The 14781-nt window shown below is 39.8% G+C and overlaps 2 protein-coding genes and 1 pseudogene across 11 annotated transcripts in view; 2 read left to right on the top strand and 1 right to left on the bottom strand.

The window, feature by feature from the left end:
- EEF1B2 (eukaryotic translation elongation factor 1 beta 2) overlaps positions 1–14781 on the top strand; it is a 954602-nt gene that overhangs the window by 834362 nt on the left and 105459 nt on the right. The window lies entirely within an intron of this gene.
- Positions 1–14781, bottom strand: part of INO80D (INO80 complex subunit D) — a 93905-nt gene that overhangs the window by 42705 nt on the left and 36419 nt on the right. For all 4 annotated transcript variants that reach the window (XM_050750813.1, XM_050750809.1, XM_050750812.1 and 1 more), the window contains one exon: positions 14058–14166. In XM_050750813.1, coding sequence (XP_050606770.1) covers positions 14058–14166 — 109 coding nt within the window. The remainder of the gene's footprint in view (positions 1–14057; positions 14167–14781) is intronic.
- LOC126932203 (60S ribosomal protein L27-like) lies at positions 8231–8643 on the top strand (annotated as a pseudogene).

Here is a 14781-nt window from a genome sequence, read left to right as displayed (position 1 = left end):
AAAATCATGGAACCAACCCAAATGCCCATCAGTCAACAAGTGGATAAAGAAAACTGTGGTGTGTGTGTGTGTGTGTGTGTGTGTGTGTGTGTGTGTGTGTGTATGATGGAATACTACTCAGCCATAAAAAGGAATGAATTAATGGCATTTGCAGTGACCTGAATGAGACTGGAGACTATTATTCTAAGTGAAGTAACTCAGAAATGGAAACCCAAACATCCTATGTTCTCACTGATATGTGAGAGCTAAGCTATGAGGACCCAAAGGCATAAGCAAGATACACTGGACTCTGGGGACTTGGGGGGAAGGGAGGAAGGGGAGCAAGGGATAAAAGACTACAAATAGGGTGCAGTGAATACTGATCAGGTGATGGGTTCACCAAGATCTCACAAATCGCCACTGAAAAGCTTACTCATGTAACCAAATACCACCTGGACCCCAATAACCTATGGAAAACGGAAAAAATAAAAATAAAAAAGATGCTATTACTGCAGAATGGAAGGACTAAATCAGTGCTTCTCAAGTTAAGTGCGGAAAGATGCACTTGAATGCTGAGGCATGTTACATGATTACACAATTTTCTAAAGCTTATTCATAATTTCCACACTTATTCTATCACAGACCAGTAATAAGCAGTTTGTAGACTGACACAGGTCCACAGGCCAACCCTTGCAAGGACATAATTTAGAACATCTCCAGGATGCTTCCCACTTCTAAGATCAATGACAACGATATTTCAAACCTGGTTGCTGATGAAGAGTAGGAAACAGAAGAGAAAGGCCAGTTTTCCTTCATTTAGCAGTGACAAAACCTGGCACCTAGTGCATTCTCAGTATGTGTTTGTTTCCTTCCTTCTTTAACTTTCCATATCTGTGAAATGAGATACACCTAGCCTACCCCCCAAGATTGTTAAGAAAAAGGAGAGAAATGATACCTGTGAAGTGACAATATAAATACAGATATTGTTATTACTAAAATGTTATTAACAACCCTACAGAGCAGCAAATTCTACACCTGATATTCTAAGATTCCAGGCTTGTCCATAATCTCAAGGCATGACATGAACTTCTCCAAATGAAATTCATTTTAATTTACTTTATTAAGACAACCAAACAGCAAAATGGTAATACCTCTAATAAAAATAGGAGAATCAGAAAGAGGCATACATATTAAGAAAAACATTGGCCGGGCGCGGTGGCTCAAGCCTGTAATCTCTGCACTTTGGGAGGCCGAGACGGGCGGATCACGAGGTCAGGAGATCGAGACCATCCTGGCTAACACAGTGAAACCCCGTCTCTACTAAAAAATACAAAAAACTAGCCGGGCGAGGTGGCGGGCGCCTGTAGTCCCAGCTACTCGGGAGGCTGAGGCAGGAGAATGGCGTGAAACTGGGAGGTGGAGCTTGCAGTGAGCCGAGATGGTGCCACTGCACTCCAGCCTGGGCGACAGAGCGAGACTCCCTCTCAAAAAAAAAAAAAAAAAAAAAAAAGAATGAGTTTAGTTTTAGAAATGCTGAATTTAAGGTATTGACCAAATACGTGATGAGAAATATCCAACAAGCAGTTCAAACTCAAAAGATTTATCGTTAGACATGAGTAAAAGATTTAGGAGTCATTCAGGCCGGGCGCGGTGGCCCACACCAGTAATCCCAGCACTTTGGGTGGGCGAGGTGGGAGGATCATGAGGTCAGGAAATCGAGACCATCCTGGCTAACACTGTGAAACCCTGTCTCTACTAAAATAACTGGGCATGGCGGCAGGCGCCTATAGTCCCAGCTACTCCAGAGGCTGAGGCAGGAGAATGGCGTGAACCCGGGAGGCGGAGCTTGCAGTGAGCCGAGATCATGCCCCTGCACTCCAGCCTGGGTGACAGTGCAAGACTCCGTCTCAAAAAAAAAAAAAAAAACAGATTTGGGAGTCATTCACAAAAAGGTAACAAGTAAACCCAGTTAGAATGGCTATCATTAAAAAGACATAAAATAACAGATAATGGCTACGAAGTGGAGAAACGGGAACTCTTATACACTGTTGGTGGGAATCTAAATTAGTACAACCTCTATGGAAAACAGTATAAAGATTTCTCAAAGTAAAAATATAACTATAGAACTACCATTCAATCCAGCAATCCCATTACCAGGTATCTACTCAAAGGAAAATAAGTCAATGTATCAAAATTATATCAGCACTCATATGTTTATAACAGCACTATTCAGAATCACAAAGAATAGAATCAACCTAAGTGTCCATCAGTGGACAAATGGATAAAGAAAATGTGTTGCATGTATACACAATAGAATGCTATTGAGCCCAAAAAAAGAACAAAATCATGTCTTTTGCAGCAACATATGTAGAACTGGAGGCTTATCATAAGTGAAACAAGCCAGGCACAGAAAGACAAGTATCACATGTTCTCACTCATAAGTGGGTACTAAAAAACATGTTCACATAGACGTAGAGAGTGGAGTGATAGACAATGAAGACTCAGAAGGGTGACGGGGTGGAAGAGGGGAGGATGATGACAAATTGGTTAATAGGTACAACATATGTCATTCAGGTGATTGGTACCCTAAAAGCCCTGACTTGATCACTACACTATCTATGCATAACAAAACTGCACATGGCTGGGCGCGGTGGCTCATGCCTATAATCCCAACACTTTGGGAGGCCGAGGCGGGAGGATCACCTGAGGTCAGGAGTTCAAGACCAGTCTGACCAACATGGAGAAACCCTGTCTCTACTAAAAAAAAATACAAAATTAGCCTGGCGTGGTGGCGCATGCCTGTAATCCTAGCTACTCAGGAGGCTGAGGCAGGAGAATTGCTTGAACCCGGGAGGTTGCGATGAGCCGAGATTGTGCCATTTCACTCCAGCCTGGGCAACAACAGCGAAACTCCATCTCAAAGACAAAACAAAACAAAACTGCATATGTACCCCATAAATGTGTACAAATAATATGGAAATAAAATTACTAGTCATCTGTTTTATTCTATTTTGATCTGTGTATTAGAATATTTGTGGTATAGCCAGGTGCGGTGGCTCACACCTGTAATCCCAGCACTTTGGGAGGCTCAGGCAGGTGGATCATGATTTCAGGAGATCAAGACCATCCTGGCTAACACAGTGAAACACCGTCTCCACTAAAAAAATACAAAAAATTAGCAGGGCGTGGTGGCGGGCACCTGTAGTCCCAGCTACTCAGGAGGCTGAGGCAGGAGAATGGTGAGAACCCAGGAGGCGGAGCTTGCAGTGAGCTGAGATTGGGCTACTGCACTCCAGCCTGGGCGACAGAGCAAAATCATCTCAAAAAAAAAAAAAAAAAAAAAAAAAAAAGAATATTTGGAATATTTGAGGTATAAAGATGAATAAATTGTGTTCTTCTTTGACCTTGAGGGTAAAAAAAGTTACCTGATAAAACTTCTAAAAGAAAAAAAGAGAAAGAAACACTTGACAGCATATGGTAGTTTAGATATACGAAGAGAACTTACCATTCTAAAGCAACTACATACTAGGTAAAATATATTTATGAATGCATTGTTGGTCCCAATAGGAAGTAGAGGAGATCTCTTCCCCTAACTGCTCATCAAAAAGTAAATAAATGATAAATAGAAAAAACCTGGGCCAGGCACAGTGGCTCACACCTGTAATCCTAACACTTTGGGAGACCTAGGTGGGAGGATAGCTTAAGCCCAGGAGTTCGAGAGTGGCCTGGGCAACATGGCAAAACCCATTCCTACAACAAAATGCAAAAATAGCCAGGCGTGGTGGTGCACACCTGTAGTCCCAGCTACTTAGGAGGCTGAGGTTGGAGGACAGCTTGACCCTGGAAGGTCACTCCAGCCTGGGTAACAGAGTGAGACCCTGTCTCAGAAAACAAACAAACAAACAAACAAACAAATGAACTCAAAACTGAAGCTAAAGGTAGAAGCAGAGAGAAAAAGAGAGGAGGTAGGCTGATTTCAAAGTACTTGCTGATATAAATTATCATCCTAACAAGTTAACGTAGCTAAATTTGAGTTTTCAGGATAAGTCCAAAACCTATAAAACCAAGGATTACCATGCAAATAAGTAGGTAAGCCACTTTGTGTGACAAAAAGAAAAAACATGATAAATGACAGACTCATACTTACAAGGACCCCAAAGGTGGGACTTATGACACACAAAAGTTGTGTAAGAAAGGTATAAAGGGGCTGGGTGCGGTGGCTCACGCTGGTAATCCCAGCACTTTGGGAGGCTGAGGCGGGCAGATCACCTGAAGTCGGAAGTTCAAGACCAGCCTGACCAACACGGAGAAACCCTGTCTCTACTAAAAACACAAAATTAGCCAGGCATGGTGGTACATGCCTGTAATCCCAGCTAATTGGGAGGCTGAGACAGAAGAATCACTTGAACCCGGGAGGCAGAGGTTGCGGTGAGTTGAGATTGCGCCATTGCACTCCAGCCTGGGTGACAAGAGCAAAACTCTGTCTCAAAAAAAAAAAAAAAAAAAGAAATGTATAAATGATGTTCCAGCTATGGCTTAGTCTCTTGGTTCTGGGCTCAGTGGCACGGCCTCAAAATTTTATTTAATGAATTTACCCAGAAAAGTTAGAATAAGTAAATTATCAAAATTGCAATACATATTGACAATTCAACCTAACAACAAATTATTTCTACATATAAGTGGCAAACAAATGAAAAATAAAATCATAAAAAAAATCGGTTTACAACAGCATTGAAAGCAAAATACTTTGAAATAAATTTAATAAAATATATGCAAGACTGTCACACCAAAAATTTAACTCTAATGAAGACAATTTTAAAAAACCTAAACTAGAGCAGTATTCCATATTCATGGATTGAAGACTTAATATTGTTAAAATGTAAATTCTCCACAAATCAACTTATAATAAAAACCACAATCACAATAGTATTGTTAGTGGAAAATGACAATTTGATTCTAAAATTTGTGTGTAAATAAAAAATACCTAGAAGAGTCAAAATAATTGTGAAAAATGACTATGTTGTAGGATTCAAACCACTGAATTTCTACAGGTACTCTATAACCACAATTAACTAAGTAAATAAGTCTGGAAGTAGTCTAAAAATTTAAAAATTAATCAATAGAACAGAAAAGACTTCAGAAATAGGTTCACACCTAATATGCTTAATTAATTTGTCACAAAGGCACCACAGCAAATAAATAGGAAATAAAAGTATTTTCAACAAGTACTTTTGCAACAACTAGATAGCCATATAAAAGAATAAACTTTGGCCAGGGGCAGTGGCTTATGCCTGTAATCCTAACACTTTGGGAAGCCGAGGTGGGCAGATCACCTGAGGTCAGGAGTTCGAGATGAGCCTGACCAACATGGAGAAATGCCGTCTCTACTAAAAATGCAAAATCAGCTGGGTGTAGTGGCTCATGCTTGTAATCCCAGCTACTCAGGAGGCTGAGACAGGAGAATCACTTGAACCCACGAGGTGGAGGTTGCAGTGAGCCAAGGTCGAGCCATTGCACTCCAACCTGGGCAACAAGAGCAAAACTCCATCTCAAAAAATAAAAATAAAAAACTTTGACCCCAACCACAGTACACACAAAAAAATTATATAAAATGGGTCACAGACATAAATGTTAAAGATAAGTTAAACCTACAAAGTTTCTAAATACAACAGAGGTGAAAAACCTCCACAACTTTAGAATGGTCAAAGATTTTTAAAGTGGTATACAGAAAGTAGTAATCATAAAAGGAAAAAATGTAATAAACTGGATTTTTTTAGTATTAACAACTTGTACTCATCAAAAAAATATTATTAACAGGCCAGGTGAGGTGGTTCATGCCGATAAGCTCAACACCTTGGGAGGCTAGGGTGAGAGGATCACTTAGGGCCAGGAGTTTCAGCCTGGGTAACATAGCAAGACCTTGTCTCTATTATTTTAAAAATAATAATAATAATCTTCAAAAATAAAAAAGATATCCTTAACAAAATAAAAACTCAAGTCACAGACTAAAAAAAACACTCTCAAAACATATATGTAGGCCAGGAATGGTGACTCATGCCTGTATTTGCAGCACTTTCAGAGGCTAAAGCAGGAGGATCATTTAAGGCCAGGAATGTGAGACCAGCCTGGGCAACATAGAAAAACCTTGTCTCTACAAAAAATAAAATAGGAGGCTGAGGCAGGAGGATCACTTAAGCTCATGACCTTGAGTCTGCAGTGAGCTATGACTGTACCACTGCACTCCAGCTTCAGCAACAGAGTGAGACCCTGTCTCTAAAAAACAACAAAAATATATATGTACCAAAGACTTGTACCCAAAATATATAATTAACTATGACAAATCAATAATTTTAAAAAAATGTATTAGAAAGGGGGCACAAGTCTTGAAAAAATCATTTCCCAGAAAAGATCTTTGAATGGCCAATAAACACATGAAAGGTAAACAGCAGCAAAATGCCAAGTGAAATGACAATAAGAAACCATTTCACACCTCATTAGAATACCTAAAACTAAAAAGACTGACACCACCAAATGTTGGAGAGGATATTGAGAAAATAGAATTCTTATACATTGCTGGTACAAGTATAAAATTGCACAAACACTTCAAAAACTATTAAACTTCTTGTGAGGTTAAATATCCATCTGGAGTATACTCCATGTTGCCATTGAAAAGAATATATATTCTACTATTCACACACAAATAGGCTGAAAGTAAAGAGACAGAAAAGGATATACGTGCAAACAGCAACTAGAAAAGAGCTGGAGTAGCCATGCTAACATCAAGACAAAGTAGACTTCAAAACAAAAAATGCCACTAGAGATGAAGAGGGGATATTTTATAATGATGAAAGTATCAATACTTAAGAAAAATACAGTAATTACAAACATACATGTACCTAACAACAGAGTCCCAAAATACATGAAGCAAAAACTGACAGAATTGAAGAAAGAATCAGACAATTTAACAGTAATAGTTGGGAGACTGCAATATCCTACTCCAAATAACAGAATAAAATTGAAGATCAGCAAGGAAATTGAAAAACTGAACACCATAAAACAACTAGATCTAAAAACATTCCACCCAACAGCAGAATACGCATTCTTCTCAAGTGCAATATAAAAGATTCTCTACAAGAGCATAAAACAAGTCTCAATAAATTTGAAAGGACTAAAATTATATAAACTATGTTCTCCAACAACAAAAGGCCGCATATTGTACAGTTTATATGTGAATATATATGAAATATAAGCGGTCAATAAAATTGACAACCCTTTAACCTACACTAACCAAGAAAAAAAGAAAAGTAATAAATTAGAAATAAAAGAATATACATTATCTAACTTAAAGAAAGAAAAATGAGGCCGGGCAGGGTGGCTCACCCCTGTAATCCCAGCACTTTGGCAGGCCGAGGTGGGCAGATCACCTGAGGTCAGGAGTTCAAAACCAGCCTAGCCAACATGGTGAAACTCCATCTCTACTAAATATACAAAAATTAGTCAGGTATGTGGGGCGCATGCCTGTAATCCCACTACTCGGGAGGCTGAGGCAGGAGAATCGCTTGAACCCAGGAGGTGGAGGTTGCACTGAGCCAAGATTGCACCACTGCACTCTAGCCTGGGCGACAGATTAAGACTCTGTCTCAAAAAAAAAAACAACAACAACAACAAGAAAGAAAAAATATTATAATGGAATGTCATTTTTAAAAACTGTATGCCAAAAACTTAGATAAAAAATGGACAAGTTCCTAGAGAGGCACAAGCTTCTGAATCTAACTCAAGAAAAAACATAAATAAACACATAACAAAGAGTAATCACAAAACTTCCCACAAAAAAAAGCCCAGGGCCAGGCGTGGTGACTCACACCTGTAATCCCAGCACTTTGGGAGGCCAAGGCAGGCAGATTACTTGATGTCAGGAGTTCAAGACCAGCCTGGCCAACATGGTAAAACCCCGTATCTACTAAAAATACAAAAATTAGCCAGGCGTGGTGGTGCATGCCTGTAATTCCAGCTACTCAGGGAGCTGAGGCAGGAGAATCACTGGAACTCAGGAGGTTTAGTGAGCCTAAATCGCACCACTGCACTCCAGCCTGGGTGACAGAGTGAGACTCTGTCTCAAAAAAATAAAGCCCAAGACCAGATGGCTTCACTAGTGAATTATACTAAAACATTTAAAGAAGAATTAACATGTTAGACATAAATGCAATAATAGCCTTCCTTTCTGTTGTAGCCCTCAGTGGTTGCTGTCAAAATGGGCAAGTGCATGAAACCTGGGAAAGTGGTGCTGGTCCTGGCCAGCACTATCCTGGCTGAACACAAAGCTGTCATCATAAAGAACATTAATGATGGCACCTCAGACTGCCCCTACATCCAGGCTCTCGTGGTTGGAATTGATCGCTATCCCTGCAAAGTGACAGCTGCCATGGGCAAAAAGAAGATTACTAGGAGGTCAAAGATCGAGTCTTTTGTGAAGGCTTATAACTACATCGTCTTAACGCCTACAACGTACTCTGTGGATATCCCCTTACACAAAACTGTCATCCACAAGGATGTCTTCAGAGATCCTGCTCTTAAACACAAGGCCCAATGGGAGGGCAAGGTCAACTCAAAGAGAGATATAAGACGGGCAAGAACAAGCGGTTCTTCCAGAGGGTACAGTTTTAGATGTTTGTTTCTGTCTTAAAAATTAAATAAATAAATGCCGTACTATAAACAATAACATTAAATTCAAATGGTCCAAACGCTCCAAATAAAAAGCAGACACTGTCAGAGTAGAGAAATTAAATGGGCAGGAATGAAAGGAAACTGTTATAGGTTCTTACTCGTGAAGTGGTTTAACACTTGAAGGTAGACTGTGGTAATTAAAAATGTATAAAAAAACCCTACAACAGCCACTACAAAAACAAAGCATATGAGTACAGGTAATAAGCTATGAAAGAGATAAAATACAATCATAAAAAATAATTTAAAAAACAGGGAGAAAAGAACAAAGAATAGACAAGACAAATACAAAAGACAGTAAATTTAAACCCAATAGTATCAATAATCATATTAAATTTAAGTTGTCTAAATATTCCAAATAAAAAGCAGAGATTGTCAGAGGAGATAGAAAAGCAAGATCCAGTAATACATTGCCAACAAGAAACTCACTTGAAATATAAAGATGCAAACAGGTTAAAGGCAAAAGGACTAAAAAAGATACCAAGCTTTCACTAATCAAAAGAAAGATGGAGTGGCTATGTTAATGCTACATAAGGAAAGATCTTAGAGAAAACACTGTTACTGGGATATAGAGGACCATTTTATAATAATAAGGAGGCTACTTCATCAAAACAATCTTAAACAATTATGCATCTAATAACAGAAATACAAAATATGGGAAATAAACAATGACAGGCTCAAAAGGAGAAATAACCAAATTCACAAAGAGAGATTTCAAGATCCTTTTCTCAGTAATTGATATAATGACTTGACAAACATCACCACAGATGTAGAAGACATGAACACTATTAACCAACTTGACCTAATTTACATTTATAGAATACTATATTCAAATGTGGTTTCTGATCACAGAATTAAACTAGAAATCAGTATCTGGGAAACCCCAAAATACTCAAAAACTAAATATCATTTATAAATAGCCCATGGATCAAACAACAAATCAAAAGGGATATTTACAAAGCATTTTGGGGCTGGGCACAGTGGCTCATGTCTGTAATCCTGGCACTTTGGGAGGCCAAGGTGGGAGGATCACTTGAGCCCAGGAGTTTGGGACCCCATCTTCACAAGAAAATAAAAAATTAAAATTAGCCAGGTGTCTCAGTCACTCAAGAGGCTGGCGTGGGAGGATCTCTTAAGCCAGGAGGTCAAGGCTGCAGTGAGCCGTAATCATGCCACTGCACTCCAGCCTGGGTGACAGAGTGAAACCTTGTCTCAAAAAAAAAGTATTTTTAACTGAGTAAAAATGAAAATGTCTTATTAAAATTTGTGGGACACAGCTCCAACCAGTGTTTACAGGGAAGTGTATAACATGAAGAGTCAATATTAGAAAACAATCAAGATCTCAGTCAACTGTTTTAAGCTGTCACCTTAAAAACTACAAAAAGACAAGCAAATTAAACTCAAAACAAGCAGAAGGAAATAATAGTAATTAGAATACAAAGCAATGAAATTAAAAACAACAATAAAGAGAATCAAAGAAAGGAAAAGCAAGTTAAAAGGTGGCTCACGTCTGTAATCCTAACACTTTGGGAGGCCGAAGCAGGTGGATCACCTGAGGTCAGGAATTTGAGACCAGGTTGGCCAACAAGGCGAAACCCCGTCTCTACTAAAAACACAAAAATTAGCCAGGCGTGGTGGCGGGTGCCTATAATCCCAGCTACTCGGGAGGCTGAGGCAGGAGAATCACTTGAACTTGGGGGGTGGAAGCTGCCATGAGCTGAGATTGTGCCATTGCACTCCAGCATGGACGACAAAGCGAGACTCCATCTCAAAAAAAAAAAAAATCCTTTAGGGCTGGATACAGCAGCTCATGCCTGTACTCCCAATACTTTGGAAGGTCAACGCAGGAGGACTCCTTGAGGCAAGGAGTTTGAGACCAGCCTTGGCAACATAGTAAGACCCTATCTCCACAAAAATTTTAAAATGGTAGCCTGCACCTGTCGTCCCAGCTACTCAGGAGGCTGAGGCAGGAGGATCACTTGAGTCCAGAGAGTCAAGGCTGCAGTGAGCTATGATCTCACCACTACACTCCAGCCTGGGTGATAGGGTAAGACCCTGACTCAAGACAAACAAACAAAAAAATTCCTTATGGTACAATCCTGCATTAGCAAAAAACTCACAAAAAGGTTCTTTAGGCACAAACTTGGTGGCCAGACCACTGGCAGTTTTTCTTTCAAAAACTCAATGAACTAATTGAGGCATTTGGAATGGCAACACCCTCTTGAAGATATAATGAACAGCATAGGTAGGGCCAATTTTCCTTTTTTTTTTTTTGAGATGGAGTCTAGCTCTGTCACCCAGGCTGGAGTGCAGTGGCGCAATCTCGGCTCACTGCAACCTCCGCCTCCCGGGTTCAAGCAATTCTCCGGCCTCAGCCTCCTGAGTAGCTGGGATTAAGGCGTGCACCACCATACCCGACTAATTTTTGTATTTTTAGTAGAGATGGGGTTCCACCATGTTGGTCAGGCTGGTCTCGAACTCCTGACATGATCCACCCACCTCGGCCTCCCAAAGTGCTGGGATTACAGGCATGAGCCACTGCGCTCAGCCAGGTAGGGCCAATTTTCTACAGCTCTCCATTTTCTACTACACTTAAACACAGCAAGGTACAACAAATGACAGGTAGCTGCAACAAGAAATTGGAATAAAGACAGAAGTTTAAAATACAGGTCAGGTCAGGCATGTTGGCTCATGCCTATAATCCCGACACTTTGGGAGGCTAAGGCAGGAGGATCCCTTGAGACCAGAAGTTCAAGACCAACTTGGGTAACATAACAGGACCCCATCTCTACAAAAAATTTAAAAATTAGCCAACTGTGATGGTGCACACCTGTAGTTCCAGCCACTCGGGGAGGCTGTAGGGGGAGGATCGTTTGAGCCTTGGAGTTCAAGACTGCAGTGAGCTATGATCATGCCACTGCACTCTACCCTGGGCAACAGAGCAAGACTCCCATCTCAAAAAATAAATGAATGAATTAATTCATTAATTAAAATACAGGACAGAGATTCCTCTTAGAGAGCAGAGTGGCGGATACAAATGTGGAGTTACAGGAATAGACACGTGGGTAAACCAACATGTTTGCCCAACATTAAAAATATAGAGTGCTCCATGACTGGAGCATAATAAGAGCCCAATAAGAATGTGCTGAATAAGTAAATGAACAAATGAATGAAAAATGAATGACTGAGTGAAGGAAAAGAATGAAGGGAAAAAGATGAAAACAACAGCTGGGCACGAAGTAAGGATAAGTATCTGTTAAAAAAAAAAAAAAAAAAAAAAAAAAAAAGGAAGGAAAACAGAGTAAAGGAAAAGAACCAGGAGAGCAGAGTATCATAGTAATCAAAGAGGAAGCAAGTTATGAAAGTGGCCAAGAAAGTAACATGCTACAGAGATAAAGAAAAATGAGGATGGCCACAAATCTAAAACAACAAAAGAAGTATTTGATAACTCTGCAAGAATAGAAGGCAGAATAGAATATACATTGTTCCCAATCAGTAGCATATACTGCCTATACTGATGTCAAGGTTACCTTAAGAATTAAATTAAGAATGATAACTACCATTTATTAATAATTTCCCATGTAACAGGTTTTTGCTGGATTTGTAAAATTAACCCAAAACATCACAAGTCAAATTAAGTTGATACGAATTACCATTAGGAAGTATGACTGATGGTATCTGTAACTGAAAAGCTTAAGCTCAATTGACTCTGTTGTGCTGTATCTGAAAGAACCTGCTAATGGTAAGGAAACAGTCTTGAATGACACATAAAATGGAACCTCAGCGTACGTAAGAAAAAAAAGGTGTAACATTCTCCAATACTATCTAGGGAGTAAGTAAGGCAGGAACAACTAGGTGGGAGATAAATCCCAAGAGTGGAATAGATGCATCATGTTATTATAATTTAAGACACTGACGATTACTAAAATCCAACTAACCCTACTTGCTCTAATTCCATATCCAAATAAGCTTCTGATAATTTGCTTCCTGTGCAGTTTTGTTCAGTGACCATTTGTACTACTTGATGATTATATTTCTCAGCTAAGCTGGCATTTTAGTGTACAGATTAGTCTCTAGTCAATCAATTCCCTAAGCCTAATCACATCTAGGTGTACTAACAAATCATATTTTTAATCCTATAAATTCAAAAACCATCACAGATAGCTGGTCTCCCTCTACATTGCTGAATATTCAAACCACAACATTTTAAATAAATAGTTAGCTGAGTGAGTGAGTCATATTTTGGCCCCACAGACAAAGATCTATCTTGGTATTGTCAAACTGCACCAAGTGAATCTGTAGAATGCTAAAAGCAGTCTCCTAAAAAAATTGGTTTTCTTACTATCATTGAAGGGGATGTGCATTCAACTTCTACAGATCTTAGACAAATGCTTCTTTTCTGAAGACATAACACGGGGGAAAAAAACGAAGACAGCTGTCAGTATACCCAAACAGCTTTCCAATAAGGAAGGTACAAAGAAAACCCCTCAGGAGATTTATCCTAAAAAAAAAAAAAACATTGTAGCACAGTAGAAATAAAGAATGTATCAATGTTGCAGAAGATAGAAGTGAAGTAAAAAAGCACTATTTCTACTACTGTGGAGATATAGCCAAGGAAGATACAGAGAGGCAAGACAGTGGGACTCCACGTAGCCCTCCAAGAGACCACGTGCAAGTTCCTCAACCTATGTGGGCCTTGCTTTCCTCTTCTGTAAAATGAGGAAATTGGATCAATTAATCTCTAAGGTTCTTTTCAATTATAGGTTCTATTATAATTAATTCCTTTAATGATGAGCGGGAAAGGTACAGAAACAAATTTACCAAGAAAATTTAAGAGTAGCTTTGCTCAAACAATATAGTACATTTCCTCCCAAGTGGAATCTATTTTACTTCCAATTTCTTAGAGTGAAATCTATTTTACTTCCAACTTTTTTTTACCTTTATTTTATAATAAAACTAGATCTAATAACATAAAAGTATCAGCATATATAGTGAGAAATATCAATCTGCTACAGCGGTCATTCAAGAAGGAAAATAGGGCCGGGCGTGGTAGCTCATGCCTGTAATCCTAGCACTTTGGGAGGCCTAGGCGGAGAGATCACTTGAGGTCAGGAGTTTGAAACCAGCCTGGCCAACATGGTGAAACCCCGTCTCTACTAAAAATGCAAAAAAATTAGTCAGGAGTGGTAGCAGGCGCCTATAATCCCAGCTACTTGGGAGGCTGATGAAGGAGAATTGCTTGAACCCAGGAGGCAGAGGTGGCAGTAAGCCAAGATCACGCCACTACACTCCAGCCTGGGTGACAGAGCGAGACCCCATCTCAAAAAAAAAGAATAAAAACAGAACAGAAGACTTACGCATGTCTTTGATATCTGAGGGTTTCCCGGATGGACCATGCAACCTGGTAGGGCGAGGCCTGCTCTGAGTCCTCTGGTTCCTCTCCGCTCTCTTCAGACCAGTCCAAACCTGGGGTAGACAGGAGATATTGCATTGCAAATTAGAAAACATTTACTTTTATTCAAAATTTGAATTAAAAAGCTACACAAAATAACATAACCCAACACACCTATCGCAAGTACTATCGTGGTGTGAATAAATGCCTCCTGATGAATTTCATTTCTGTTCATACAAAGATAATCGATTTGTTTTTGGTTTTGTTTTTGATGGAGTCTCACTCTGTTGCCCAGGCTGGAGTGCAGTGGCACGATCTTGGCTCACTGCAACCTCTGCCTCCCGGGTTCAGCGATTCTCCTGCCTCAGCCTCCCGAGTAGCCAGGACTACAGGTGTGCACCACCACGCCCAGCTAATTTTTGTATTTTTAGTAGAGACACGGTTTCACCATATTGGCCAGGCTGGTCTCGAACTCCTGACCTCGTGATCTACCCACCCCGGCCTCCCAAAGTGCTGGGATTACAGGCATGAGCCACCGTGCCCAGCCACACAATCGGGTTTTTTAAATGACATTACAACAAAAAGGTTAAGCTGTATTCCACAGATGAACTTCTTTTGTCAGACACTTCACTAATAGGGTAGAAACAACACAAGCAAAGAGAGAGTTCAGGTCACAAAAAGGTAGTATT

The sequence above is a fragment of the Macaca thibetana genome, chromosome 12 (assembly GCF_024542745.1).
Source record: "Macaca thibetana thibetana isolate TM-01 chromosome 12, ASM2454274v1, whole genome shotgun sequence".
NCBI classification, from domain to species: Eukaryota; Metazoa; Chordata; class Mammalia; order Primates; family Cercopithecidae; genus Macaca; species Macaca thibetana.
Note: the sequence above shows the minus strand (reverse complement) of the source record. Positions and strands in the feature narration are given on the sequence as shown.